The sequence below is a fragment of the Orcinus orca genome, chromosome 10 (assembly GCF_937001465.1).
Source record: "Orcinus orca chromosome 10, mOrcOrc1.1, whole genome shotgun sequence".
NCBI lineage: Eukaryota > Metazoa > Chordata > Mammalia > Artiodactyla > Delphinidae > Orcinus > Orcinus orca.
In genome coordinates, this window is record NC_064568.1 from 67,511,149 (window position 1) to 67,537,670 (window position 26,522).

The following is a 26,522-nucleotide window of genomic DNA, read 5'->3' on the forward strand; positions in this document are numbered from 1 at the left end:
GGGAAGTCCCTAACCTTTGACTTTAATCTGCCTCATTTAACTTTGGTAAATAAAGGAACTAGACCTGAAAAGCTAATCAAAGCATAAATAAAAAATGCTGCACCTTCTCAAAACAAGCTTTATCTGTATTTGAACAGTGAAGAGCACAAGGTATTCACCAAAAGATTTGTCATTTTAGCTTTCAAGTTATAACTGCAGGCAAAGTAGCTAATCTTGTGATGAGCAGAGAATTTTGGTTCTCAAGGTGGTGATAGGCCTAACTTGCTCCTTAACCACAGTTAGGAGTGATGAAATACCTAGGCTTGTTGAACAATGTTCCCAATGGGTAAGGAGGGGGAAAAGCTGGCTGTGAAACTAGTTAGGATCCAATTTTACTGAAAGGAAAAAACTTTATGCCTAGTTAAAGTGTTTGGAAGCTTACATACTAATGTTGACCACATTCAAAGCTGGGAGTTTATGTGATTTAGGGGATTTTCTGAAGTTCTATGATTTTTGTAATCAGAGAAAGGCAACAGCTCAAATAAGGCAGGAAAACTTGTGATTTGATGACTAGAGGAATATAATATAAAAAGTAATTGACAAATATGGGTACTTTTTTTTTTTTTTTTTGCAGTACACAGGCCTCTCACTGTTGTGGCCTCTCCCATTGCGGAGTGCAGGCTCCGGACACACAGGTTCAGCTGCCATGGCTCACGGGCCCAGCCGCTTCGTGGCATGTGGGATCTTCCCAGACTGGGGCACGAACCCGTGTCCCCTGCATCGGCAGGCGGACTCTCAACCACTGCGCCACCAGGGAAGCCCAAGTATGAGTACATTTTATACCCTGTCTTTTACAAAGCTGAGTACAGCAAGAGAAAATAAAAGACGTGAGGACCATTAGGTGAAGGGAAACAAGCACGTCTCGCTTGTTAAGGTGGGCCCCAGTGTACCTTTGGTGGCCAACCCTGAGAGCCATAATGATCACAGGGCCTGTGAGAGAAAAGCAAACCACTTCTAGAAGCCAGGAAGACAATTGTTTGCACCAATAGCTGTGCTATCAATGAGCAGCGTCACGGTGGAGCAAGGGTTTCAGGGGAGGTTCCCATGACACTGTGCATACAATTTCTTGGGTGGAAGAAGACCAGCCAGGTGGTTGTCTGTGGGCTGAGGCCCCCCCCAGTGCCCCCCAGAGTGAATCCCAGCTCTGCCACTCAGGAGCCGTGGGAGGCTGCTGAGCCGGCCTCTTAACTTCCAGAAAACTCATCTGAAAGTGCAGCTGATGATGGTACCTACTAAAAGCATGACGGGCTTTGCACAGTGCCAGGCACTTAGTGTTCGGTTAAACAGCAGTTGTAAAATGGCAGTTAGGTATAGCTGCAGACACGTGTGCACCAGAGCGGGCACACCAGTCCCTGCTTGTCTACCTTGGTTGGGTTTAGGACAGATTGAATGGAGGCCATCCCAAGGACATCTATCTCATTAATGGTGATGAGTGGGGAGAACAAGGTGCCTTCAGAATCAGTCACACCCTCTTGTTTGAAAAGAGCCAAGGATTGAAATCCTTAAAAATAGTTTTGGAAACTATAGGAATGTTTTAGAAATACTTGGGAACTTGAGTCCTACTGGATTATTGATTTGCATCACCTGAATTTAAAAATTAAACCCACTCCACTTTATAAATCTATGCCTTATGTATTGGGGTAGGAGTACTTAAAAACTAAGTCTATATTAAACCAGTATGACTCACCACCTTCTGCTGGCCTGCCCAGAAGCTGTTTAGAGCCGTGGTGCCTGCGCTCCAGAGGCCCGTGGCACCATGATGGAGACGAAAGGAAAAAGCAGGAGGCAGAATGGGAAAGCAAAGCAAACAACGGAGAACACGTGTGGTGGCAGACTGATTCGATTCTAAATGAGGGTTGAGCTATCTTAAACCCCAGCCTCTAGGATGATTTTAGGCTTTAGACTAAAGCTTAGTGTGCATCTGAGTTAGAATTCAGGGTTCAGATATCTGGGGAGCCCCAGTTCTCCAGCATTTGTACTAGAAGGAAATAAAGAGCCCCCATGAAACCCCAGGACTGCTCAGGCTTTGACCGTGGAATTGGCAAAATGATGGCCCACCTCCATCTTCCCTAGGGACATCAGAAACAAGAGGGGCAGGAAAGAGAACTACCGGCCTCTTCTTTGGGCCCCTGTTTTCTTGGCCTTTTCTTACAGCTTTCCACAGAACCCTGGTCAGGGAGAGCCACTTCCAGGAGAGAGCCCTGGGCTTTGGGCTCACAAGACCCACCTTCTTATCCTGGTTCCTTCCCTATTTTGAGACCTCAAAACTATGTAGTTATCACCCGCCCCTGTGCCCCTGTATCTGTTACATTCGTATATGAGGGTGGGGGGTGGCCAGTGAGGAGGCCAGCCATATTTCACCTACAGTATTCTAATAGAAATCACCTGCAGGCTGTTTACTCCAGGAGCATGAGGGCAACCCACGTGATGATGATTCAAGCACCCAACACATACAATCACCTATTAGTAGAGACTGGATTTTGCATCCAGCCCTAGGCATAGCACATGGTGGGTCTTTCATAAACCATTTCCATCTCCAGGAACCCCTCCCACTTGGTTGGGGCTCCAGGCACACTCCCCATCCTGCAAGCAACAGTCTTGGGTCCCTCCAGTGCAGTGGACCAAGACAAAAGGCCGCCTGATTATTTAATAGTATACCAAGTGCCTGGGCTTAAAGTCAGAAGACCAGGTTCAAATCCTGGTGTTACCACTGACAGCTGAGTGAGAAGAGCATTTAACCTCTTCTATTTCCCCATCTGCAAAATTGGAGATTGGACCAGAATGATCTAGAAGATGAGATTCTAGAGTAGGTTTGCCAGATTCAGCAAATGAAAATACAGGATGCCCAGTTAAATTTGAATTTCTGATAAATCACCCATGTCCACTGAGGACACTGGTTTTCCCAGGCAGACAGGGGCAGGTTGGAGTCCAGCTTCCCCCACCCCGCCCCCACCCCGGCTAGCAGCCATCCACTTCGGGAGCACTCACCTCCTTGAGGCTCTTGCCTCATGTGTGGAGTGAGGATGGGGCGGTGAGAACCAGTAGTAGCCACTGTGGACTGTGGGGATTTAACAGGGGGCCCATCTCAGTATGGAAGTCACCTGGGGCAAGTCACTTCATTTAAAGAGACAAGGCAACATAAGGCTCACTTCAGTGCTCAACTCACGGCAGGAGGGGTGGGAAAAAGGTTGGAGTTGGCCAAACTTTCACAAGACCCCTAAATCCTATTTTCTTTTTCTTTTTTTTGGCCGTGCTCTTCGGCTTACAGGATCTTAATTCCCCGACCACGGATTCAACCCGGGCCCTCGGCAGTGAAAGCGCGCAGTCCTAACCACTGGACCACCAGGGAATTTCCAAATCCTATCTATTTTGAGTGTGGCAGCGCCTGGGGCCCGCCAGCAGAGACGGAGTGGAGTGGGGTGACACACCAGGACCTGAGCCACGAGGAGTGCCCACCCGAAGCTGCCCAAACCCAGAGGTATGGCACACAACTGGTCACACGACTAACCCACAAACAAATAACTTTAATTTTTTTTTTTAAGCAGGAGCTGGGCCTTGAGGGCCCCTGCGCCAGCCTTGCGCCACATTTATGATATAACCCATCACAGCTGGATTTAAAAAATACACAACAAATATATAATATACATTATAAAACCTAGGTTGGGTTTGGAGGTGGCCTGAGCGATATGCAAACTGTGAGGACCTTCAGGAAGCTCAGGGGCGGCCGGGCCGGGGGAGGAAGGGGCACAGTACTTCATACGAAACTCATAAATACCCACGGGCAGCGGGAGGACGGGGCTGGGGGCCGAGGAGCCTGGGTATTGAGAAGGGGCTGCCAGGGAAGGGTTAACCTTCAATCCCAGAACGGGGTGTGGGGAGCTGCTGCTCCAGGCCAGAGAGACTGAGGTGGGGAAAACAGAAGGGACAGGTGCCCCCCGAGGGTTCACCACCAGACGCAAGTCTTAGGCAAGAGAAAATGCCAAACTTTTCCGCTACCCCTTGTCCCTGGGCCAGTGGCCTGCCCAGGGGCTGGGACTTCATCCTCCCACCTGACCCTCCAGCCTGCTTCAGGCCTGGGCCTGCCCCTGGAAGCCTTCGCCCATCAGGAGGCTGCTGGGTGGCTCGGGACTGGACCTGGGTCCGGCAGCTCTGAGGGCCGCACAGGAGTCCCCCGTGCTCTGGAAGGAGGTGGTCTGTTCAGGCCCCCAATCCAGCCGGCTGGCCCCTCAGTGCAGACCCTCCCTCCTGCCCCCGTGGCCAGCCCCCACTCCAGGGAGGTAGCATAAACCTGGGCTCTAGGGACAGGCAGCGCCGGGGGAGGACTCCAACTCCGCCCACCCCTCCCACAGGTCCCTCCACTGAGATAGCGAGCCACACGCTTGCCGTGCAGGGTCTGAGGATGGCACAAGGCACTTGGGGGCCTGCATGAGGCCTGGCACACAGCAGGCGCACAGAAAGTGTGGGCTCCTCTTTCTTCTTCTCAACTTGACCCCAACTGAACACTCCCCTTCTGGGGCCTCTGCACTCCGGTTCCCTTGGTCTCCATTCTGCCCTCACCTGCCCGTCACAGTCCCGTGAGGGGCCAGCGGCCATGGGTGCCTGGGCTCAAAGGTGTCCTCCCAGTCTTTCGAGGCTGGGCAGAGCTGGGTACGGTGGTCAGCGTAACCGCCAGGCTGCCCCACCGCTGAGCTCTCCTCTCTTCTCCCTCAGTTAAAGCGCAGAACAGTGGCAGGGAGTGTGTGTGCAGGGTAGATGGGGAGGCCTCCTGGGTGCTGGGCCTGAGGCCTGGCAGGTGGATGAGTCCTCAATCCTGGACCCCTAGGGGTGCCAGGCAGGTGTGTGGAGAAGATGCTCGTCCTGGATTGTGGTGGTGGGGGCGGAGGGCACCCTAGTCTTTGACGAGTTTGTAGACGTGGTGCTGGGCCCCGTGCTCGCTGGTGGAGACTTCAAAGACGAAAGCAATGACGAGCAAGGTCTCCTGGGAGTCCCGGCTCGTGACCACCTGGGGGCCGGGTAGGAAGATGCAGGAGGTCAGGTGGCACAGGGCCATGGGACGTGCGGGCTGAGCAGAGCCTTCTCCTTTCTGGGGCTCGGTCTCCTCCTCTGAGGAATGGGTCTGGCCACCCCTGCTTCGAGGCCCCTGTGCCTGGGGTGCTCCCATGACCCCCCCCGCCGCCCTCTCCCCCCGCCGCCTCCACACCTGCAGGATGGTGAAGTTCTCTAGGACGCTGTTCATCATGTACTTTTCGGGCAGGTGCTTGAGCTTGTGGATGAAGTTGATCATGTACTCGCACATGGGCGAGCGGTGGATGCGGTACACGAAGCGCCCGTTCTCCAGCCTGGCGTACTCGGTCTGCGGGAGCCGGGGTCAGGCGTCGCTCGGCTGGCCCGCCCCCAGCCCCCTCCCCCCGCCCCCCGGGCCCCCACTCACCTCCACCTTCTCCACCACCTGCTTGCCAAAGGAGCACACCTTGGTGGAGACGCTGATGGTCATGCTGTCGGCCGAGCTGTACTGGGAGCTGACCCCGTAGAAGGCGCCCGGGCCCTCCTGGATGGTGCTGTTGAGGTCGGCCTGGAGGAGGGGGCGGGGCGGCCTAAGGTGCTGTCCGAGGCCCAGGGAGGCGTCCCGCCCTGGGGCTGGGGGCATACATAGCCCGCACAGTGCCCACAGGGCCGGGGAGAGGTAGGCCTGGGTGCATCGCACATCTGGGGGGACCCTTGGGAGCAGAGAGGGACCAGGGCAGCTCACCCAGAACTTGACGAGGAAGAAGGCGTTAGGGGGCCCCTTCTCATAGAGCTCCTTCAGGCCACCCTTCTTCTCGGGAAACTTGTCGTAGATCTGACGCACATCCACTGCCTCCAGGGGCGGGTCTGAGAAGGCGGGATTCGTCTGGCCGATGTGCACAAACAGGTGTTTGCTGTACTGTGGGGAGGGCCCAGTACAGGGTCAGGAGAGCTCGAGAGAGTGCAGGCCCAGGGGGAGCAGGGGGCTGCAAGGGAACAGACCTGCCCTATGGCCTCCCAACCCCGTGACCCTGAGCTGTGGCCCTGGACCGCACAGACCCTGCCCCACCCCCTACGTTACCGTGTCAGGGTCGCGCTGCACCTCCATGAAGGCGGAATATTCGAGGAGCCGCAGCCGGGAGGAGGCGATGGTGCGGTCCTGCCACACAGGCACAGAGGCAGCAGCTGAGGGGAGCGGGGCCAGGGGCTCATAACCTGGGAGGACGAGACAGACCCTCGTCTGCACGGGCGCGTGTGCGGCTACACACAGAGCCGCTCCCCACCCCCGCACAGAGCCTGTGTGCGAGCTGGAGAATGGTGCCCCTTTTGGACGGGAACACAGGCTGGATTTTGACTCCCCTGCCAGGTGTCCTTGTGCAGTGCACAGCCTGCAGCACCGTGTGTGGTGGCCCTAGTAATGTACATCAGTGGATTTTCCCTCATGTCACCATTAATGTGTGTCCAAACAGAAAATATAGACAAGTGAAAAACGTAAAAATAAAAATTACCCAGAATCCTAACTCCTAACGAAAGTAAAAACTCTGAAGATTTCGGTGTATTTCCCTTGAAGGAATTATATATACATACACATATCAATGTGACACCTTTGGTGGTGTGTACTTGTAGCAGAGTTGTGGAAGCAACATTGTAAAAGGTAAGGGGGCTATTCCTGGCCTGTCCCAATCCCCTACAGATGCCAGCCACTCCTCCCTCCCAGCCCGCGCGCATGTACAGCGCACGCACACACACATACAAGTCTGGCCCCAGCTCTTCTGAGCAGAGGTGCAGCTGCTGAGGGAGGGAGAGGTGGTGGCTGCCTTGTGCAGGGAACTTACTGCTGAGCGTCGGCGGCAGGGGTGGCTGGACGGGGTAGGCTGGCTGTGCAAAGGGCTTGATGCTGCAGACAGGAGCATGGGCTGGTTAGAGGGTCACCCCTTCCCCACTTTCCGCCTGGCCCAGTCACGTGGGTCTCATCTGGGATCCCACATAGGAAGCCACCAGGCCTTCCTGTGGAGGCCCAGAAATACATGCTGACCAGCTAACTCGTAAGCTTTTTGTTTTCTTCACGTTTTAACTTTATGAAGTCTGCCTGCATCTCACAACTGATGTGCACATTTAATGCAGCATTTCAAACCCACCCTGCAGAGCTGTTCATTAAACTGAGGGCGTGTCTTAGGAAGAAAGTCATCTTAGAGTTGAAGGAGCTGAGAATACTTGACTACCTGACTTGTTGAATGAAAGACTGACTCAGAGATTAACTGAGTGAAAAATAATTGTAAGATGGATGACAAGTGGTTGATGAATGAACAAACACATGAATGAACAGACAGAGGCATTAGCTCTCTTAACTGGCACTCTCCAACCCTCTATTTTTGAACGAAGACTTTGCTCAGCTGCTGCTGGAACCCAGATGGGAGGGGAAGTCCAGAGTGGCTGCCAGGGGAAAGAAGAGGGTGTGGGAAGGAAATGCCACCATACTCACTCCTGAGAGGGTCCAGGCTGCTGTCCCAGGAGAGGGGGGCTGCTCCAGAACTGCAGAGATGGGAAGAAGCCCAGGGTCCCTCAGTATCCAGGACCCCAACCCCAGCCCACCCTAAAGGCACTCCTTCACCCCAGTCCCACTTCCCAGGACCCCTGTACCCGAGAGGAAGTGGAGAAGACGGCCTGGGGCAGAGGGGAGGGTGGGCTGAACTTGTTCTGTAGGACGCTGGCTGAGACAATCTGGGCAGAGGACATGGACGCCATGCTCTGGAGGGCTTTGTCCTTGGAGACCTGGTCCTGAGGAGGGGAGAAGCCTTGTGAGGCCCAGGCCAGGCCAGAGACAAGACAGGGTCTTGCCTCAGGGGCCTCCCCCCAGGCCCTGTCTCCTAAGTGTACATCACCCCTCTGATCACAATCCACAATAAGAAATTATTTTACTCCATAACCCAGTATAAGCCAAAACAGTTCTCCTTATTTTGCTTATTTTGTGTGTCACGCACTCTCATATTTTCTATTTCATCAGTGGTTCTCAAAGTATGGTCCATGGACCAGCAGCACGAGCATCACCTGGAAGCTTGTTAGAAATCAAATTCTCAGGCCCTAGCCCAGACCTACTGAATCTGAAACTCTGAGGGTGAGGCCGAGAAATCCGACTGCATAAGCCCTCCAGGTGATTCTGATGCATGCCAAAGTTTGAGAACCACTATAATCCATTTTTTCAAAGATTTATTATTTATTTATTTTTGTTTATTTTCGGTCACGTCAGGTCTTTAGTTGTGGCACACAGGCTTCCCTCTAGTTGTGGCGCACGGGTTTTCTCTTCTTTAGTTGTGGTGCATGGGCTCCAGAGCGTGTGCGCTCTGTAGTTGTGATGTGCGGGCTCCAGAGCGCGCGGGCTCTGTAATTTGCGGCACACGGGCTCTCTAGTTGAGGCGTGCGAGCTCAGTAGTTGTTGCGCGTGGGCTTAGTTGCCCCGCAGCATGTGGGATCTTAGTTCCCTGACCATGGATCGAACCCACGTCCCCTGCACTGTAAGGCAGATTCTTTACCACTGGACCACCAGGGAAGTCCCTATAATGCATTTTTTTTAAAATGCTGTTTGCAAGCCTATTACATTGATTTCACAATCCATAATTTGAAAATCCTATATTAGGTGCTCTCCCCTCCATTGCCCCCCACCCCCCGGGGAGGGGCAGTGCTACTTACCAGGTTCATGGCCTGTGGAAGAGAAGGAGAATGGATTAGAAGAGACACAGAGGAGGGCCAGATGGGATGGAGGGACATGTCATTTCATCATCCTCCTCTCAATGCCCACCTGGCTCTCAGTTCCTGAGGAGCGCAGGGAAGCTCAGAGGTAGCTGTGGACCCTCCCCCAGCCCCACTGCCACCTAGAGGGAGTGCGTGCCAGCTGGGGGTTCCCTGGAAAGGGTAGGATGAGGGCAGAGGGGCTGGAGATCCAGATGGTGGACCAAGCTGGGGCCCCTTGGGTCTGTCCACGTGTACTGCACTATAGGCGTGGGGACTGGGGCGGGAGGCCCAGTCTGCTGGGCATTTGTGGGCAGGGAGAAGAAGATGCAGCCTACAGGGGCCTTGACCTGGGCCAGGGCCATGAACCCAAGGCTCTGAGATCCTCAGCCACAGAGCAGCCAGGATTGAGCGTCCAACAAGGAATGGCCATGCCTGCCAGTCCCCACCAGTGTCTCCTCCCTGCCCACCTGGAGTCCCCATGCAATTAGCAAGCAGCAGTTAGGAGGAAGGAGAAAAGGAAAATGGAGAAGAAGAGAGGTGGGCCTTAGTGGCCCCCAGGTGGTCTTCCTCTCCCTCGCTGTAGGGCTGGCTGTCCCCTTGGGTTCCTGCTTACTCTCCAGGGGCTCTGACCCTGTGTAGCCTGAAATGGCAAATGGGCTGCTTCTGCTGCTTGTCTTTCTGAGACCCCCCTGCTGCCCCCCATAGCTCCTCAGCCCCTTCCCTGTCCCGGGCTGGGGTCAGAGAGCAGCATCAGGCCTGGGCAGGGCCAGGCCAAGTGGCAGGGGACCCCATACCTTCAGCTTGGACTGAATCTCCCGAGATTTCCGCCTGGCTAGAACCTGCAAGTGGCTAGAGACCTGTAGAGAGAGAGAGAGAGAGAAAGAGAAAAAGAACAGAAAGAACAGAAGAGGCAAGAACAGAGTTTCAGCCAGAAAAGAGGCACAGTGCGGCCAGAGAGCTAGCCAAGGCAGAGGCCTGAGCCGTGCAGAGAAAGTGGTAGAGGCGCCGTGAGTGAGAGGCCGAGGAAGGGCTGGAGGCCCCAGTCAGGCGCCCAACGTACCTTGATGCCAACCTGGTACTCCCGCACCTTCTTCCGAGCTAGAACCTGTATGTGGCTGGACACCTAGGGGCCGCCCCGCGCCCAGCCAGAGAGGAAAACACAGACAGTGAGGAGGCATAGCACAGGGTAGCCACGGGCAAGGAGCATCCCAGCCCTCATCTCTGGGACCAAATGTAAGAGGGGCAACCGTGGGGCCCCTGTGGGCAGACACACCTTGGCCCTGCCAATTCTGCCCTCTTTTGGCCCTGTCTTGATCAAGGGCCTACCGTGGCTTTCAGGAGCACCATGTACAGTTGTACAGGTTGTTCACTGCATAAGCGCACCTGGCCCAGTGAGGGCTAAAATCCAGCCCAAGCTCTGCTGGCCAAGCTATGTGCCCTGGTGCACGACTGCATCTAAAGTGGAGGAAGAGAGACCCAGGAATCCAAAATGGCATCAGTCATACCACTGAAGGAAGAGAAGCTCCTGGATGTCAAAATAGGGGAGCTGCCAAGCTGGATACTGACGCAGGATTTCACCCCTAAAGGCATTGCTGGAGCATTTCAAAGAGGTTACTACCAGTATTACAAGAAGTATGTCAGTGTGAAGAAAGGGAGCTTTGCTGGGCTTTCTACGGTGCTGGCAGCTTACATGCTTTTCAACTACTGCTGTTCTTACAAGGAGTTCGAACACGAGTGGCCACGCAAATACCACTGAAGAGGGCCCGGTGTGAAGGGCACACTCTGCATTCCTGACCTTTGCCCAGCAGCCCTGAATCCTTTCATATCCTAATTGAGAATTAATACCCAATAAAAGATGACTGGTAAACAACAGAGGAAGAGCATCTTTGTATTCTTCCAAAAAGGGGTGACTTTTTCTCACTGGTGTCCTCAGAGGAGACACTTTTTTTTCTAATTGGCATCACAGAGGCTAGCCGTGGCCATAATGCTCCTGCTGGCCACCAGCTTATACATCAAGCCCAAAATCCTTTACAAAAGGTCTCCCCTGTACCACTGCCTAAATCCTCCCAAGAACCCCACCAGCTTGCCAGCCTATGAAACCTGGCCTGGTCTGACTCCTGCAGCTTCCTCCCCCAGTACACATTCCTTCTCCTCGGACTAATACATGGCAGTGTACACTATCTCAATGCACACAGTATGTGCTTTTAACTGCATTTCTTCTCTAGCCCCTCCTCCCTGAAGCCTCCCTCTCCTGGCAGACCTGAGCTAGTCACGGTCTAGATGTGTGCGCCCTGGGCTTGCACAACAGACCTTGGCATTGTCAAGGATCTGGCCCTCAGCCTCAGAGAACCTAAGTGTCACTGTTTTCCCCATGAAACAAGCGCGAGGGAACAGGTGGATCCTCTAAGCTGCTTCACACTTTCATTATCAGCAATTGCTGTTGGCTTTCTTTGCAAGTTGTTTTTATCTCCATAAAGAAACAGTTTCTTTTCTTTTTAATCATGGACTAAAAGTTACTATGTACGCGATGCTAGGCAGCCCCCTGCTACTTGGTTAGAACCTAGGCGGGTGCTTCTCATGCCATCTCATGGTGCCTAGGATTCAGACCTATGTCTGGCAAGATTCCCGATCACTTCACGTCATGACAATAACTGACGTTTACCGAGCACAGCTACTATTGTTCCCAGCACTTTACATGTACGAACTCCTCTGACCTTTACAGCAATGCTAAGAAGTCGGTACTAATATTATTCCCAGTTTACAGATGATGAAACCAAAGCACAGAGAGGTTAAGCAACTTATCCAAGGTCACACAGATGAACCCAGGTGGCCTGACTCCACAGCCCACTTGGCCACCACCAATATACCCTTAGCCCAGAGGACTATCTCCAAATGGTCAACTCTGTGACAGCTGAAAGTCACATGGGACTTAATCCTAATGTAATATTTAGCTGCGTTTTCAATAGGGAGGCACTGTACTTGCTATTAATTGCTGTACGTAGCTGTAAAAAAAAAAATGAAAATGGCGTTTTTTTTTTCAACAGAGAGTAAAATGAAAACAACCAAAAAACCGTGCATGTCAGCGGGCTGCTCTTTGCGACACATAAAGACATGCCTTGTTCTCACAACCATAGGAAGGAACCCCCTTTAAGGAGATATCAGACATCAGAGTTCTAATACAGAATAAAGTTAGAGGAGTGCCACCCTTGCAAAATGACAAAGGCCAGAGGTTTTTAAAATCCTGAGCTTGCCGACAGCTCATTTGTAAAATGTTAACGTACAGCCAGCCTTCTCGGGATACCTGGCCAGGAGCAGGTATGATGCTGGACCCAGAATTAAGAGGCTCTGCTACCCTCCCTGGGCCTCGCTTAAAGATCCCTGGGCCCCTTCCAACTCTGACAAACAGGTTCCTATGAACATGTCTTTTGGGTGAAGCAGGACACGCTGGGACAGTGCCCTCCTCCTGTGCCTGGGATGGCTTTCTGTTTATAACTACAGTAATAATAATAGCAACAGCAGCGGCACATTCTTATACAAATACACTCTGTTCTACGTATCAGCTATTGAATGGCTGAGGAACAGAGGCTGGAGATGAGGCACCCCCTCCCCGCAGGTATAGGAGCAAGGTATTTGAACCCCAGGGCTGATCAGCCAGTATTCCTCCTGTGGCCCCAGGCTCCAGGGAACTGGGCCCTTGTCCGTCCAGTTCCTTGCCGGATCCCTTGTACCGAGAACATAGCAGTAGCTCAATGATTTGCTAAGTCAATAAATGCTGTACATGAACTGGCCCAGGGAGAGTGGTTAATAAAGGCCTGAACAACGAGGGAGCATTTCTACTCCCGCACTGGGTGTGTGGACCCAGAACCTTCCTTTGAGACAGTGAGGATCTCGGGGGTGGGTGCAAGGCTCAAACCCCAACCAAAGAGGGAGGTTTGGGGGGCTGAGGGCCAGAGCTGGCCTCGGTTCTCCAGGTCCCTGCCTAGAGCCTGCCTCTCTCCCGCCACCCAATCATCTCCCAAATCACCAGTTTCCTCCGTCCCTACCACCACTACCCTCACCATTGCGGCTGCCCAGGCCACCGCTGCTGACCTAGGTCCCTGCCTTGGCCTGGTCCTCTCTATCCACTGCCTTGGGTGTTCCGGAGACAAGATGCCTTGACAGCCGCCACGCGCCACACCCTGATCTATTCCCTTCCAAGGCCCCCAGTTGCCCCCAGGAAAACCTGTCCCTCTGGCCTCCAGCTCAATCTCTCACAGCCCTCGGCTTTTCCCACCCCTCCCTCCACACACCACACTGCTAACGGAAGGCTCTTTCCTGCCCAGTGGGTTGAATCCTGGATCCACCACCTACCCGCAGAGTGACCTTAGGAAGTTACTTAACTTCCCTGTGCCTCGGTTTCCTCACCTGTAAAATGGAGATAATTACTGTACCTACTTCATAAGGTTGCTATGAGGACTAAATAAATTAATACAAAGTCAGCTCTGAATGGGCTTACAATTACTATTTGTATAGCCAACTTCCTCAGCCTGGAAGAATCCTCTCCCTTTTTCCTGCCTGGCTAAATCCTCTTCCTTCTTAAAAATACATCTTGAGTGTCATCTCCTCCAGGAAGCCTTCCTAGCCCTCCCCCCTCCCTTCCCCTCCCTGGTCCGGGTTCAATGCTTGTCTGACAGTACATGCTCCGATCTCAGCCATGCTGCCCTGCTCTGCCCTCACCTGTCCAACTGCCTGTCTCCCTGACTGGTCAGCGAGCCACTCAGGGCAGTGACATGCAGCTGCCACAGTTGCCCACTGGGGCGTATCTGTGGTCGCTGGATCACAGGTCTGGGACGGGGGTCAGAAAGGACAGTGGGGACTTCCCTGGCGGTGCAGTGGTGAAGACTCCTCGCTCCCAATGCAGGTGGCATGGGTTCAAGCCCCGGTCAGGGAGCTAGGGGAGTGGGTTGGGCAAGGGGGCAGCTCTGAGGAGGCAGGCAGGGCAATGGGACAGCTCGGCCTGGGAGGGACTGACAGAGGCAGGGGAGAGAGTGTGTGCGGGCAGAGGGGTCGCAGCATAAATTATCTTTTACCTGTTTTCTTGTCCGAGTCTTTCCCGTCCTCAATTTAATATACCGTGCGATCAACTCATTTCGGCCTAGATTGGGGTGAGAGGAAAAAATGGGGAGTGGTCAAAGGGGACCCCTGGTGGCTGGAGACCCCCCACCAGCTGGAAATACACCAGGCCCCTCCCACACATGCTGCTCTTGTTTTCTCTCCCCACTCTCTTCGCTCCACCCCACCTAAGGGGCACAAGCGGGGTGGGTGAAGGATGGTGGGGAAGTCCCAGAGCTCCCCCCACCGCCTCCAGGACCTGGGGGGCTGCTGTTGGGGGAGGGGCAGCAGAGCAGGAGGTGGAACAATGTCAGGCGGCTTGACAGGTTTCCCTGCGAGACAGACAGGGGCAGGTGTGGCCGAAGGGCTGCAGGACAGCTGGGCCCCTCACTCCCAGCCCCCCGCAGTGCTTCCTTCCTCTCCGTGCTGTCACCAGCTCCAAACCTCCGAGGGTAAGGGCTCGTGTGTGTGTGTGTGTGTGTGTGTGTGTGTGTGTGTGTGTGTGTGTGTGTGTGTGTGTGTGTGAGAGAGAGAGAGAGAGAGAGAGAGAGAGAGAGAGAGCGCGCGAGAAAAAGAGAGAGAGAGAGAGAGAGATGTCTGGGCATGCATACCTGTGTGTGTCTGTAAGAACTCTGGCCTGGGTTCCTGTCCTAGCTGTCCTTGCCACCAGGAGACCCTGGACAAGTCCCTGCCCTTCTCTGGTGAAACGGGCAGGAAGGACCAGATGGTCTCCAACACGTCTCCTACACTGACAGCCTGGGTCAAGATGTGTCACTGAGCATGTCACTGTGTCCTTGAACCTGTCACCCCCATGTCACTGGTTACCAGTGTCTGTCCCTCCCTGTGAGAGAGTGCAGCCCATCAAACTTGGGGTGGGGGGCTCTGCTCAGCACCAGGGACCCTCTGGGGGCCCAGAGGCTGGCCGGCATCCAGGGGGCTTGGCCCTTTAAAGGGGGTGCTTGGGACGCACAGTGAAGCATGTGTCAGCATCCTCAGCGTGTAGGCTTCTTACCCCCAAATTCAGGCCCCCTGCCCCCCAACCCCATAGCCTCCCCAGAAGGACCGCATTCTCCAGATTCCTCTTCCATGACGGAACTGGCCCCACAGCTCCTCCCTTCCTGCCTGCCCCTCTCCACCCCACTCCCTCCGCCCTGTCTAAAAATACCCTGTGGGGCTGCCCCAGCCGTCTGGGAGGGAGCAGTGGGGGCAGGCGGCCCCCGCCCTATGGAAGGCGCCCTGGAACATCTGCCTGCCCCGTGAGTGGGGCTCTGGGGCTGGGGGTGGGCGTGGCACGGTTGTGGGCAGGGGACACGGGGCAGCCCAGCCGGTGCTGGACACTGGGAGGGGACAGGCTGAGGGCCTGCCTCACCCAGCCATAGGCTGTCGGGGCGGGTTGGAGGGAGCTGGCAAGGAGTCAGGCCCCAAAGGGTTGAGTTATCCCAAAAATGCAGCCCTGGGAGAGCCCTCTCAGGGCTGGACCAGGGTGGATGCTCCCTTCTGGAGGCAGGAGGTGGGCAAGGTGGCAAAGAGAGGGGCCAGGAGAGCAGCAGACTTGGGAGGGGGTGTGAGGAGTGAGGGAGTCCCCTTGTCTCTCCAGCGCCCTTCCCCACGCAAGCCCTGTCACACTGTGGGCCTCCCCGCAGTGTGAAGCAGCCCCCTCTCCACGCCTCCTGTTCTCTGGAGGGAACTCGCCAGTGGGAAACACTGTTCTCTGCTGGGATCCCACCCCAGGTCTCACCCCTCGGGCTCCCCCACGTCCTCCCAGGAGAGGGACCCTCTCCTGGGCCCAGCCTGGAACACACCGGATTGACCCAGTTTCCCGGGCCCACTGAGTCACCCCGAAACCTCCAGGCTGGCCGGGGCGAGGAGAGGAGGGGCAGTCGGGGGTGGGGTGGGGGGGCGGGGGTGGGGTGGCGTGTGGGCTGCGCTCAGGTGGAGGGGGCAAACCTGGCCTGTTTATGAGGAGGATCCAGACACACAGGCTTGCACGCCCAGACCCGCCCGCCCTCAGAGGGCTGGCGGCCTCCGGGACTTCGCCAAACCGGTTGGGTGAGGGGGCAGAGAGCAGAGGGCGGGGTGAGGAGGGCTGGACCGCCTCCCCAAGTCCAGTCCAGGGTCCCTGTGCCTCCCCACACGCACCGTACATCTTGCCCTCGTCTGACAGGATGATCTTGCGACGGCCGCAGGGTGGGTAGATGGCCAGGGCCTCCTGGAAGCTCTGCTCGATGTCCGGGCTCCACACGCCCTCCGCATCGTTGTCCAGCCCCTTGTCCAGGCCCTCGGGCCCATCCTCCCGGGCCTCCCCGGGGCTGCTGCTGGCATTCCAGCTGTTGGACGCTATTGTGCTGGTTGCTCTGGGCTCTGGGCTCTGGGCCTGAGCCCACTGGGCAGCCTGAGCCTGGGGGGCAGACGCAGAGGGGTTAGGGCAGGGTCCTCCCAGACCACAGCAATCTCCACCCCTGGGGCAGGTGCTCCAGGGTTGGGTGGAGGCAACCAGAGGTTATGTTTAGTCAGTGCTGTGTGACCTTGGATGAGTTACTTCACCTCTCTGAGCCTCAGTCCTGTAAAACGAAGGAAAGGTCTCCTTTGAGGTTGTGAGGGTTAAAATGAAATGAGATCAGACAAAGTGCCAACCATGATGCCTGGTGGTGATCAACAGTAACAATGCCTTATACCTACACAGTACTTTTGTGGGGAAAAAGTACTTTCATATTTATTCAATCCTCAAAACTAAGGCAGGGAGGGCAAGGAGTGATGCCCATTATTCAGATGAGGCAAACAGGCTCACAAGGCCATGCAGCTGCCAAAGGCACCATGATGGGCAGAGAGGAGGACCACGAGGGGCAGGGCCCAGGGCTTCTACGGCTCTCAGAGGGGCTCCTTGGCTCTCGCTCTGCCAGCTCCTCCTCCTTGTCATCTGGATCCCCAACCAGGGACCCCCACCCCTCATTCTTCCCCCCAGCATCAGTGCAATCCTGCCAAGGACCCGCTGTGGTCTGAGGAGGGTCCCAGACCCAGGAAGGGTACAGTTTTGCCTTCCCCAAAAGATTACTCATGAGAACCCTGCCAAGGAACCTAAACGCAGGGCAGGAACTGCCCCAGGAATCATGAGACGGGAGCGACACTGGCTGGTAAGGGAGCAGCTGAGAAGGTGCCTGGCCGACAGCCTTGCTCAACCCCACCCACTCCTCCATCCCACTTCCTGTTCCTGCACCTCCCGGCCCCACAGCAGCCCATAAACCACCCACATGCTGGCCCCTGCCCTGGCCCACATCGTGGATGGGCCAGGGCTCTGTAAACTCTGAGTTCCCTGCACACTCCAGGCTGGGTTATTAAAGCAGATCACACCCAGACAGTCCCCCAACACACACAGCTCTAAGGCTCACCCCCCGGCTCCCTTCAGCCTCAGAACCACATGTCCAAGGTGTATCAGGGTCCTGGGAGCCCCAGAGCCCCAGATGGCTAGACCCCAGGACTTTGCTCTGGGCTGTAGGGAAAGGGGGGCGCAGGGTGGAGAGTGGGAGACCCCATCAGAAGCTGGGGAAGAGACTTCTTTCCCCTCAAACAAGAATTCCAGGTCTTGTCAAGTGGGTGGGGATTTTCCCTGTGGGGGCCACCTCTTTGCTTTGGAAGGCTTGAAGGCAGTTGCTAGTGGCATGGGATGGGGAGGGCCTGGGGGCCTGAATGTCAGATGGATATAGAGTTTACATTTAACTCTACTACGAATGACAGCACCTGCATACGGCAGGCCCTAGTCTGGGACTTTATACACATTGACTCATTTAATCCTCACAATCACCTATGAGGTAGATACTATTATTGCTTCTACTTTACAGATGAGGAAACCAAAGAACAGAGGGGTTAAGCAATTTGCCCAAGGACACACAGCTGGTAAGTGCTAGAGCTGGGTTCTGAACACAGGCAATCTAGCTTCAGTCTCTTAACCAAGGTAAGAAGCCCCACCATCTGCAGAGGGAAAGGAGGCCCTTTCCCTCTGGCAACCACCTGAGAATGCCCAGTGGGGTCCAGACCACAGGGTCCCCCCCAGCACAGGTGGCTGGAGCAACTTCAAGGACCCCCAGACCGCTGTAACCCTTCCTGTGAGGCCTCCAAGACCACCACACCAGAGGGCAGCCAGGGAGAGAGGAAGCCATGCTCCTGACGGGTCAGAGGGGCCACACCCCTCTGCTCACTCCCGCAAGCTGTATTCTCATCCCCATCCCCTCCTCAACCCCTTGAAGGCAAGTTCTTGTAATAAGAGTGGGGGGGAGGGGTGGGATGCCGGGGGACACAGCGGCGCCTATACTGAGCTAGCTGAGAGGCAAGCCACCGCCCCACCCCAGTGCCCCAAGTCTGACAGTGCCACAGGCGGCGTTAGAGGGGAGGCAGAAGAGGGACTACAATGAGCTAAGACCCCTCCCAACAGAGTCCTCAATCCATTTCCCCCCAAATCTTTTCCTGAGGCCTCCCTCAGAGCAGCAGGGGCCTGGCGCATGGGGGGCCCTGGCAGCCCCAGACTTTTCAAAGCAACTTTCTTGCCTCCCCCAAGTCTGTGCCCGCCTCCCCTCATCCAGGGAGTGGCCCCCCCTTCTCGGGGTGATGTCAGCCCCGCCCCGCCCCCCGCAGGAGCACTGTGGCCAAATATGGCGAACACAGCAGTGCTTGGGAGCTGGGACAGACTGGGGGGGCGGGGCGGCGGCCCCTGGCTGGGACTGCTGGCAGCTGGTGAGGGGGAGGGGAGCCCAGGGGGCGGCCACAAGGACAAGTCAAGGAGAGAAGCAGGACCACCGTCCCTTCCGCTGGCTCACAGGCACATGCTAGACTCACTTTCCAGGAACACCCCTGCGGGGAGAGGCACCCACACAGGGGTCCGCAGGTGACCCCCACCCCACAGAGCAATGCACTGGAGCACGTGTGTGCAGTACGCTGCATGGGTGCGCGAGCGGACACCGCAATAAGAATGTTTGTACCCCCAGACCGAGGCATACCCGTGGGCAATGGCAGGCGGGCAGCTGAGCCCCGCTGAGGGCTGAACTGGGGTCTCTGTCCTACCGCATCACTCAGGAGCAGGTCAGTGCAAGGAGTCTGCACTGGCTGCTCTGGCTTTCCCAGAGTTACTGCTGTGGGATGAGGACAGAGGTGAGAGCAGGCCACCCTCCTCTCCTTAGACCCCAAACCACTGGGACTCAGGCTGGGGGCAGGGAGGAGGCTATGGGTTCCTCAGCCAGCTGCAGGGCTGGACTGAGGCCAATGTGGGACTCAGGCATGGTGGAGGGGGCTGCCTGGGGTCAGAGGGCAGGCCCCAGGGGAAGGCAGCCCCAGCCCAGCATTGGGTCTTATCTGCCCTTTACAGAGTGGGGTTGACAGGGGTGGCAGCCCCCCAGCTGCTCGTTGACACTGTCCCAGGTGTCTAGAACCTCTGCGTTGCTGGGCTGCACCACCAGGAGGGGTGGGAGAAGGGGGAGAAAGACCCAAGTGAGAGGCAAAGAGGGTGGAGCTTGGGATAGACAGGAGAGGAAGGGGGACACAGTGTGGGCAAGTCTGGGGGTGGGTGAAGAGAGCAGGAGACAGACAAGAAAACAGACAAAAGAGACGGGACAGTCACAGAGTGAGACACAAAATAAAGAGACCTAGAGAGGGGATCTTGGAGTGAGACCCAGAGGGAGAGACAGAGATCCAGAGAGAGACAGACATACGGAAGAGGTAGAGTGCTGGAGAGAGTGAGAACCACAGACACTGGGGGGAGTGAGGAGAGAGTGAGGGAGAGAGTCACTATGACCAACAGAGACAGAAAGACAGAGACCAAGATGGAGGAGATGGAGACACACAGATGAAGGGGGTAAATCACTAAACTCAGACACAGTCAGGCAGTGAGGGAGGGGAAAACCAGATGGTGGTGAGAGAGAAAAAGAAAGAGAGCGAGCGAGCGAGCGCGAGCCAAGGACAGAAAGACTCAGAGGCTGGGGCAGACCTCGGGGGAAGGAGTGACCAGGGGAGCCACTGCTGGGGGCTGGGGGCTGGGGGCTGGTTTCAGCCACAACAGGGCCACATGCAGGACATCCCCACTCCTGGCCCATCTGCTCCCCAGCCCTCCTCTCGGACCACCTCCCATCTCCCTGGTATTGCACAGCCCAAGGACCTCCTGTGTTCTCGCTCTAACTTTACCCTCAATCTGACCAGCACCCGCTTCCCCTCTCCCAGGGCCTTCTGAGGTCAGAAGGTGCCTCTGGGTGGTGGCCGGGTAGGAGATAGGAGGCTGGGTGAGCAGGCCTCAGGGCCCTGAGGGAGATAAGGGGCACCTTGCTGCCCACTCCCCACCCTGGGGCCAGACCTGCTGGAATAACTGGCTGGACAGCTCCAGGGGTGGAGGCCAGCGCAGGGGCTGCTGCAGAGGCCCTAGGTCCTCACCCCCCAAGGCCCCCGCAGCCTCCAGACCACCCAGCCCTCTACCGCCTTTCAAGTAGGGGGAGGGATGGGCTTGAAACCTGGGCTCCCCCAGAGCTTCTGCCTGGTGGGGGATGCAGAAAAGGCAAGTCCAGGCAGGTGTCTGCACCCGGCGCCCCTCCCCCGGCACCAGCCCCGCGGGGAGGTCGGACTGAGCCCGGTGACTGTGCTGCGTCTAGCGGGCAGCAGTTGTCCACTCTTGCAGGACTTCAGCCCTCAGAGTGCTCTCACTTTGAGTGAGAACATCACTCAAAGTGTGGGAAGATTAGTGAAACCAGCAGTTTCATCTGGAATGCCCTGCCCCCAAACCTGGGCTGGGCTGGCCAGCCAGGGGGGCGAGGATGGGGCAGGCGGTAGATGAGGGCTAAGGGAGCCTCCCCGCCTCCTCCGCTTTTCCCTCCTTCCTCCCCACCCACCCCCACAGCGGGCCAGCTGTTCTCCAGCTGCCAGAGGCTCCCACCCTAGAACTGGCCGTGCTCTGGTTGGGATGGGAGAGCAGGGCAGGCGGGATGGGGATGGTGTCTGCCTCCCCCACCTGCAGGCCAAGGACCCCTGAGGGACCCTGCCAAGTGACCACACCCTGCCAGGCTGGAGATGGAGTACCCTCCTCCCTGGAGCAGGGTCAAGATTTTTACAGGAGGAAGCAATTTGCAGAACCCACTAGGAGGGAGGTGAAGGGGGGCTTCCCAGCCCTCCCCAGCTTACTAATGTGCTTCCAATTTGGGAATCCAGTCTCTGCACCCACCCACCCCCTCTCCTAGGGCGCGGGCTCCTCGGGGAGCAGATGGGGCAGGGTAGCCCCCCAGGCTTCCCTCTCCAAGGCTCATCCTCACTGTCACCCCTGCTTCCAGCAGTGTAGGAGGGAGGGAGGGAGGGAGGGAAGAGACTCAGAGCCCTCAAACCTCCTGCAGGAAGAAGGGGCCCACTTCCCACACCTCCCTTCACCCCCACTCTGAGACTGTCCTGTCTCATCTCATCCCACTCCAGGAAGGCCAGGGATCCAAGCTGGAGGGGGCGGGGATGCAGCCAAGGGGTGAAACTGGGTTTCACAGCTCTCAGTGAACATGTCAGAGGGCCCCTTGGACTCTGGATCACCCACTGAGCTGCCACTAGTCCCTCAGTCAGTTGCCCCCTCAGGAAGGTCACAATGTCAATGTCGTCTATAAACACACAGGCTTTCCCTGGGCGTCTCCTCTCTATCAAACGCACACACTCCTCTTCACAGCTACTGTCCTGCACATTCACTGTTACCTGCAACTCCCTTATTTCTTTTTCTTAACTTCTTTTATTGTGATAAAACATACGTAATAAAAAATGTACGATTTTAATCGTTTTTAAGTGCACACTTCAGCGGCATTAAGTACATTCTTTCTTTCTTTCTTGTATTTTTTTTGGCCATGTTGACAGCACGTGGGATCTTAGTTCCCCGACCAGGGATCAAACCCGTGCCCCCTGCACTGGAAATGCGGAATCTTAACTGCTGGACCACCAGGGAAGTCCCATTCTTTCTTTGTTTTCAACAGTTTTCTTTCTGTGGTCCTCCATGTAGACACCACATGCATTGGGGTCACAGTCCCCCAAATTCATCATACATGGCATCCCACGCCATATATGCCACAGTCCTGAAGGATGTCACCCCCACTCCCCCACAGTCGCAAATCATCTCAGATGTGACCACCCACAGAGTCGGTCTCAGTCACACCCCACAAACAGCACCGTCCCTCCATGTGCAGAGTTTCTTTCTCGTGCTCAGTCTCACCCACACGCCTGATTTCACACTCAGCTGTTGCCACAGCTTCTCAGCACACGCCTGCTGCACTGGGTATAGTCCGCCGTGTCACCACGGTTTCCCCCTTACACACACATGTACACCATGTTGTGACAACTTTTCTCATACGTGGTGTCATATATAGTCATACACAGACCATCAGAGTTTCTACAAACCCAAGGTCATCTCATTTGCTGTTCACACTGCGCCATACATAGGCATGCAACAGCAACATACATCACACAGTGTCACTCATTCTGCTTCTGACACACACAGCATCACACAATCGCAGTGTCCCTCACACACCTGGGGCATCGGAATCCCATCCAGACACGAGTGTGAGCTCACACCGCTAGTCAAGCAGACGGTGTCTTTCATAAATGTACCCCATGTGATGGCCCCTCACACGCATAGGTCCCCCATACAGCCCCCCCCCACACACACGCAGCGTCAGCCACACACTAAGAACATCATTCATAGTTTCCCTCCTGTACCTGCAGTGTCAGTCACACAGAGAATATCATAGCTTCTCTCACACGTGAATGTTACCAAGTCACAATATTGCATACAGTTGCTCTCACATGCAGTCACACACACAAACTGGTTTTACCCAGTTCCCCCCACCTGCATCCACCCCCCCAGCATCACCCACACAGAGTGTCCCACTCGGCTTCTCTCTCACACACATCCAGCGGCACACACAGTGGCACTCTCGTTTCCCTCTATCACTTCCTGTCCTGTCGGGCCTGGCAGGGAGCACAGGAAGCAATCAGCACTCTAGGAAACCTCAGGGGCCGAGGCTTTGGGATTTGTAGAGCGACAGAATTCTCTGGCTCCTGCCCCCAGTCCCCTGTGGGACCCTGAGCGGACCCGCAGAGCCCGCTCCCCGCCAGAGTCCTCCCTGGAGGGGCAGGGCCTCTCCTGCAGACCACCCTAGGCTGGCACACCAGAGGGGAGGGGAGGGCAGGGCGAGGCCACGGGGGACAGGGCCTCCACCCCAGCTCTGAGCAGAGGAGCTCCTGCCATGGCCCCAGGGCGGCCCCAGAGGGAGACCTGGACCCTCAAGGCCACCCCTCAGACCCCACAGCTCCTGCAGTGCCCACGTGGGAAGCAGAGACTGCGACCTCCTGGCCACCTCCACAGAAAGCTGCAGCACTGGGAGCCCTCTTGGCTCCCTGGAGCCTGGCACCACCAGCTCCCTCCCCCACTGTCCTCCCTGTCAGCTGGCCCCTAGGCACCTCTCCCTTCCTGAGCGAGGAGGTGGACAGGGCTGGGAGCTTTCACTCTCTTCCAACTTCCACCCTGAGCCCCTAGAGGTGTCTGGGAGAGGGGTCGGCCATCCAGGCGGCCTCTGAACACCATTTACCCTGCCCCGCCTTGCCAGACCCCACTGCCACCTCCCAGGGCAGTTCCCTGGACTCCACCGGCCTCCCTCTCCCCTGACACCTGCTGTCTGTAACCTTTTCAGCCACTCTCACCTGCTTAGCTGCCCTCAGTCACCCCCTGGTTAGCCCTCACCTTCTTCTTAGACCACTGGGTCACCCACTCACCTCTCCAGGCCCCACCAGGTTCAGGTTCCACGATGGGAAGAGAGGGAAGGCTGATTGATTAGGAGACAGAGACTCCGAGAGAAGCTCAGAGAAAAGGGACCTGAGAAGTCATGGATTCCAAACAGGGAAACTGAGGCCCACCAGGATGACACAACTGGTTAAAGGCCCAGCTGGGGCCAGATCTCTTAATTTCTTGACCTCCTCTGTTTGAGAGGTCTCCTTCTTGTTTTAATATTTACCCAACTGTCAGAATGTACCAAGGTGAGGGTGGGAGCAGGGCCCAACACACACAGGGTAGGAGCAGGGCTCAGGACACACACACACACACACACACCCACCCACCCCTGTCACACACACACACCCCTGTCACACACACACCCCCCCACCCCTGTCTCTCTCACACACACACACACACACACACACACACACACACACACACACACACACACACACACACACACACACACACACACACACCCTGTCCTGCCAATCACTGACCATCCTACTCAGCCATTCCCTTGCTCAAATGCGCTAATTAGCATTAATTATTGTTCCTCCCTGGGGGGATGGTGGTGGGGGAAGGCCCACAAGGTTGAGACTCCCATTGGATCCCAGCCTCTCTCTGAGGAGGGGGCATCCAGGGCCACTGAAGTCACTGTCACCATATAGCCTAGTCCTAGAAAATACATCTGTTTATCTCCTAGGGATCTAGAAAGACCACAGAACGTGGTTCTGTGGTGGCATCGCTTGGGGGAGGTCTTGGAAAAGGAGCTACAAGAATCTGGAAGGGAGGAATACCTAATTCCCCCAAATCTCTAACTTTTGGCAACTTTAGATTTCCCTCCTTACCCCAGGCTGCCCCCAGCATTCTGGCCAAGGAGGCGCCCTGGCCCCCTGCACTGGGGTGGAACATGTGGACACAGAATCAGCTGCAGGAGGCCGGATATACAGAGGCGCCGTGGGCTCGCACCAGCCCCTCTGAGCTGTGTCCAGCCCCCATCCCCACCCCCTGCTCTCCTGGGCTACAAGTCCAGGCCTGACCTGGTTCTGCCTCTACCTGGAGCGAGTAAAGACACAGAAGGAGGTGCCCCCTGAGAAGCCCTACACCAGCGCCTCATTCCCCCTTGTTCAGAAAGAATCTCTCAGCCCTGGATCAGGGCCCCTCTCCTGGAAAGGTGACACAGTGGGGTCTCCATGACACTGCCGTGCGGCCTGGCTAAGCTGGAAACCAGACGCAGACAGGCACTCCCGGCCTTCCTTCCCCAGGCAGGAGTAAAGGGCATGACAGACAATGGTGGGGGTGGTGTTGGGGGGTTAGGGTTAGAGGAGACAAGCGGCCTTCAAACCCTCTAAAGTCTAAACAAGGGCTCTGAGGAAGCGTGGCGAAGAGAAGGCCCCAAATCCAGCCCCCTTTAGAGCCAGGCTCACAGAGCTCAGGGCTGGAACTCCGAAAACTCCACCCCGACGCAGGCGGCAGACTGGAGGGAACTTAAGCTCCTGCCCCTCAGGGGGCACACGCCCGGGGCGCGCAGCTTTGCTGCCGGACACCCTCCACGATCCGGCACGGCTGCGGGCACCGCGCGCAGGAGCCGGCCTGGGCGCCGGGAGGCCGGGCCCGAGGCCTGCGTGGAGCTGGGGCCCAGCGGACTCCGAGAGAGCGCCAGCTGGGAGTCCAAAGGGCGGCGGGGCCCGGGACTGGGAGCTCCCCGGTGGCAGGCCCCCCAGACCGTGCGGGCCCCCAGACCCCGACCTCGACACCCCAAAGGCGGACGTTGGGCCAGGCGATGGCACCGGAGCCAAGCTCCCGTCTCCCCGACCTCCCCCGAACAACTCGTCCGGGTCGCGGGGGGGTGGGATGGGGGTGGGGTGGGAGGGGTGGGCGGGGCTTCCCGGAGGGCTTCCCCCCCTTTCCTCTAAACTTCCCGGCACCCAGATCCGGGGCTCCGGCTCAGGCTGGACAATAGCTCTGGGAACCAGCCCCCCTCGAGTGCCCCCCCAACCCAGAACCAACCAACCAAACCACCTCTCCCAGCAGGGCCTCCTCCCGGCGTCCGCCCGGCTTACCTGGTCCGATCTCGCGGGGGCGCTCCGGCCGGGCGGCTCCGCCGGGCCCGAGGGAGCGAAGAGGGGGGCCGGGGAAGGGGGGTCTTGGGGAGGGGGCTGACCGGAATGTGCGGAATGAGCCGGGCTGGAGCGGGAGGCGCCGGGCGCGGAGGAGGGAGCGAGCGGGACGGAAAGTTTGTGTTGAGGAGCCGGGACTGGGGGTGGGGGCTGCGGGGAAGGAGGGGGCGGGGCGCGCAGGGGGGCGGGCACCAGCCTGGAGGGGCGGGGCCGCGCAGGGCCGCCCCCGACCGCGCTTGGGCTGCCCACCCTGACGCTTCGGGACCCCAGGCGACCCCCGGCCTCTCCGCGCCTGGGCGCCCCGTTCCTCGCCTGCCGGAGCGGCGCTCTTAACCTCCCTTGCCCTACCCTACCTCCCCAGTCCCCCGCCGGAATTTGGGGCTCCGTTCTGGGCGGGGCCGAGGGCGGAGCTCCCACCTCGGGGGCAGGACTCCCGTCGGTGCAGGGGCCCGGGTGCCGCGTCACTAGGAGCCCGGCGGAGCCGGGGCGCACGGTCTTCGGGTCTCCCTACCCCCTACCCGAGTCCCGAACGGCCGAGGCGGAGCGCCTTCTCCCGACTGAGGGCCCGCCCCCTTACTCCTCGGGCCCCAGACCCGGCCCCGCCCTGGAGGCTGCGCCCGCCCTGCCCGAACCCGGTTTGTCTGGTTCTCCCCGAGAGGCTTGTTTCTCGAATTTCTCCCTTTCCCCCTCTTCCCGGACCTCCGGGGCCCTCCCTCTCGGCCCGGCTCCCCGGGGCCCCCGCGGGGGGCGTCTCGACATCGCGAGCCAGCCGAGTT

General features: G+C 57.1%; 2 protein-coding genes across 6 annotated transcripts; one reads left to right on the plus strand and one right to left on the minus strand.

Annotated features, from left to right (window-relative positions):
• Positions 1 to 3,543: 3,543 nt before the first annotated feature.
• Positions 3,544 to 26,302, minus strand: TEAD3 (TEA domain transcription factor 3). 5 transcript variants are annotated; one of them, XM_049715967.1, is made up of 13 exons: positions 26,164 to 26,302; positions 16,003 to 16,261; positions 13,842 to 13,906; positions 9,833 to 9,895; positions 8,731 to 8,742; positions 7,684 to 7,821; positions 7,526 to 7,575; positions 6,879 to 6,940; positions 6,125 to 6,258; positions 5,789 to 5,962; positions 5,471 to 5,611; positions 5,240 to 5,392; positions 3,544 to 5,041 (listed from the first exon to the last, which is right to left on the minus strand). In XM_049715967.1, exons 2-13 carry the CDS (start codon positions 16,007 to 16,009, stop codon positions 4,928 to 4,930), a joined length of 1,113 nt encoding a protein of 370 aa, XP_049571924.1. In that variant the 5' UTR covers positions 16,010 to 16,261; positions 26,164 to 26,302; the 3' UTR covers positions 3,544 to 4,927. The 5 variants fall into 5 exon arrangements, with proteins under 5 accessions (XP_049571924.1, XP_033280068.2, XP_012387681.1 ...); XM_033424177.2 differs by lacking the exons at positions 9,833 to 9,895; positions 26,164 to 26,302 and adding exons at positions 9,567 to 9,629; positions 25,690 to 25,804; XM_012532227.3 differs by lacking the exon at positions 26,164 to 26,302 and adding an exon at positions 25,690 to 25,804.
• Positions 9,891 to 11,191, plus strand: LOC117200623 (ATP synthase subunit f, mitochondrial-like). Its single transcript, XM_033424178.2, has one exon. The coding sequence runs from the start codon at positions 10,262 to 10,264 to the stop codon at positions 10,526 to 10,528; it is 267 nt and encodes an 88-aa protein (XP_033280069.1). The 5' UTR covers positions 9,891 to 10,261; the 3' UTR covers positions 10,529 to 11,191.
• Positions 26,303 to 26,522: the final 220 nt, after the last annotated feature.

Coding starts and splice junctions, on each gene's coding strand:
- TEAD3 (XM_033424176.2), bottom strand. CDS start 14,468: ATGCCCAGACATCTCTCTCTCTCTCTCTCTCTTTTTCTCGCGCGCTCT. Junction 6,941..7,525: donor CAGCCTGGACCCTCTCAGGA/GTGAGTATGGTG, acceptor TCCTGTCTGCAG/CATCAAGCCCTTTGCACAGC. Junction 5,393..5,470: donor AGGTGGTGGAGAAGGTGGAG/GTGAGTGGGGGC, acceptor CGGCTCCCGCAG/ACCGAGTACGCCAGGCTGGA.
- LOC117200623 (XM_033424178.2), top strand. CDS start 10,262: ATGGCATCAGTCATACCACTGAAGGAAGAGAAGCTCCTGGATGTCAAA.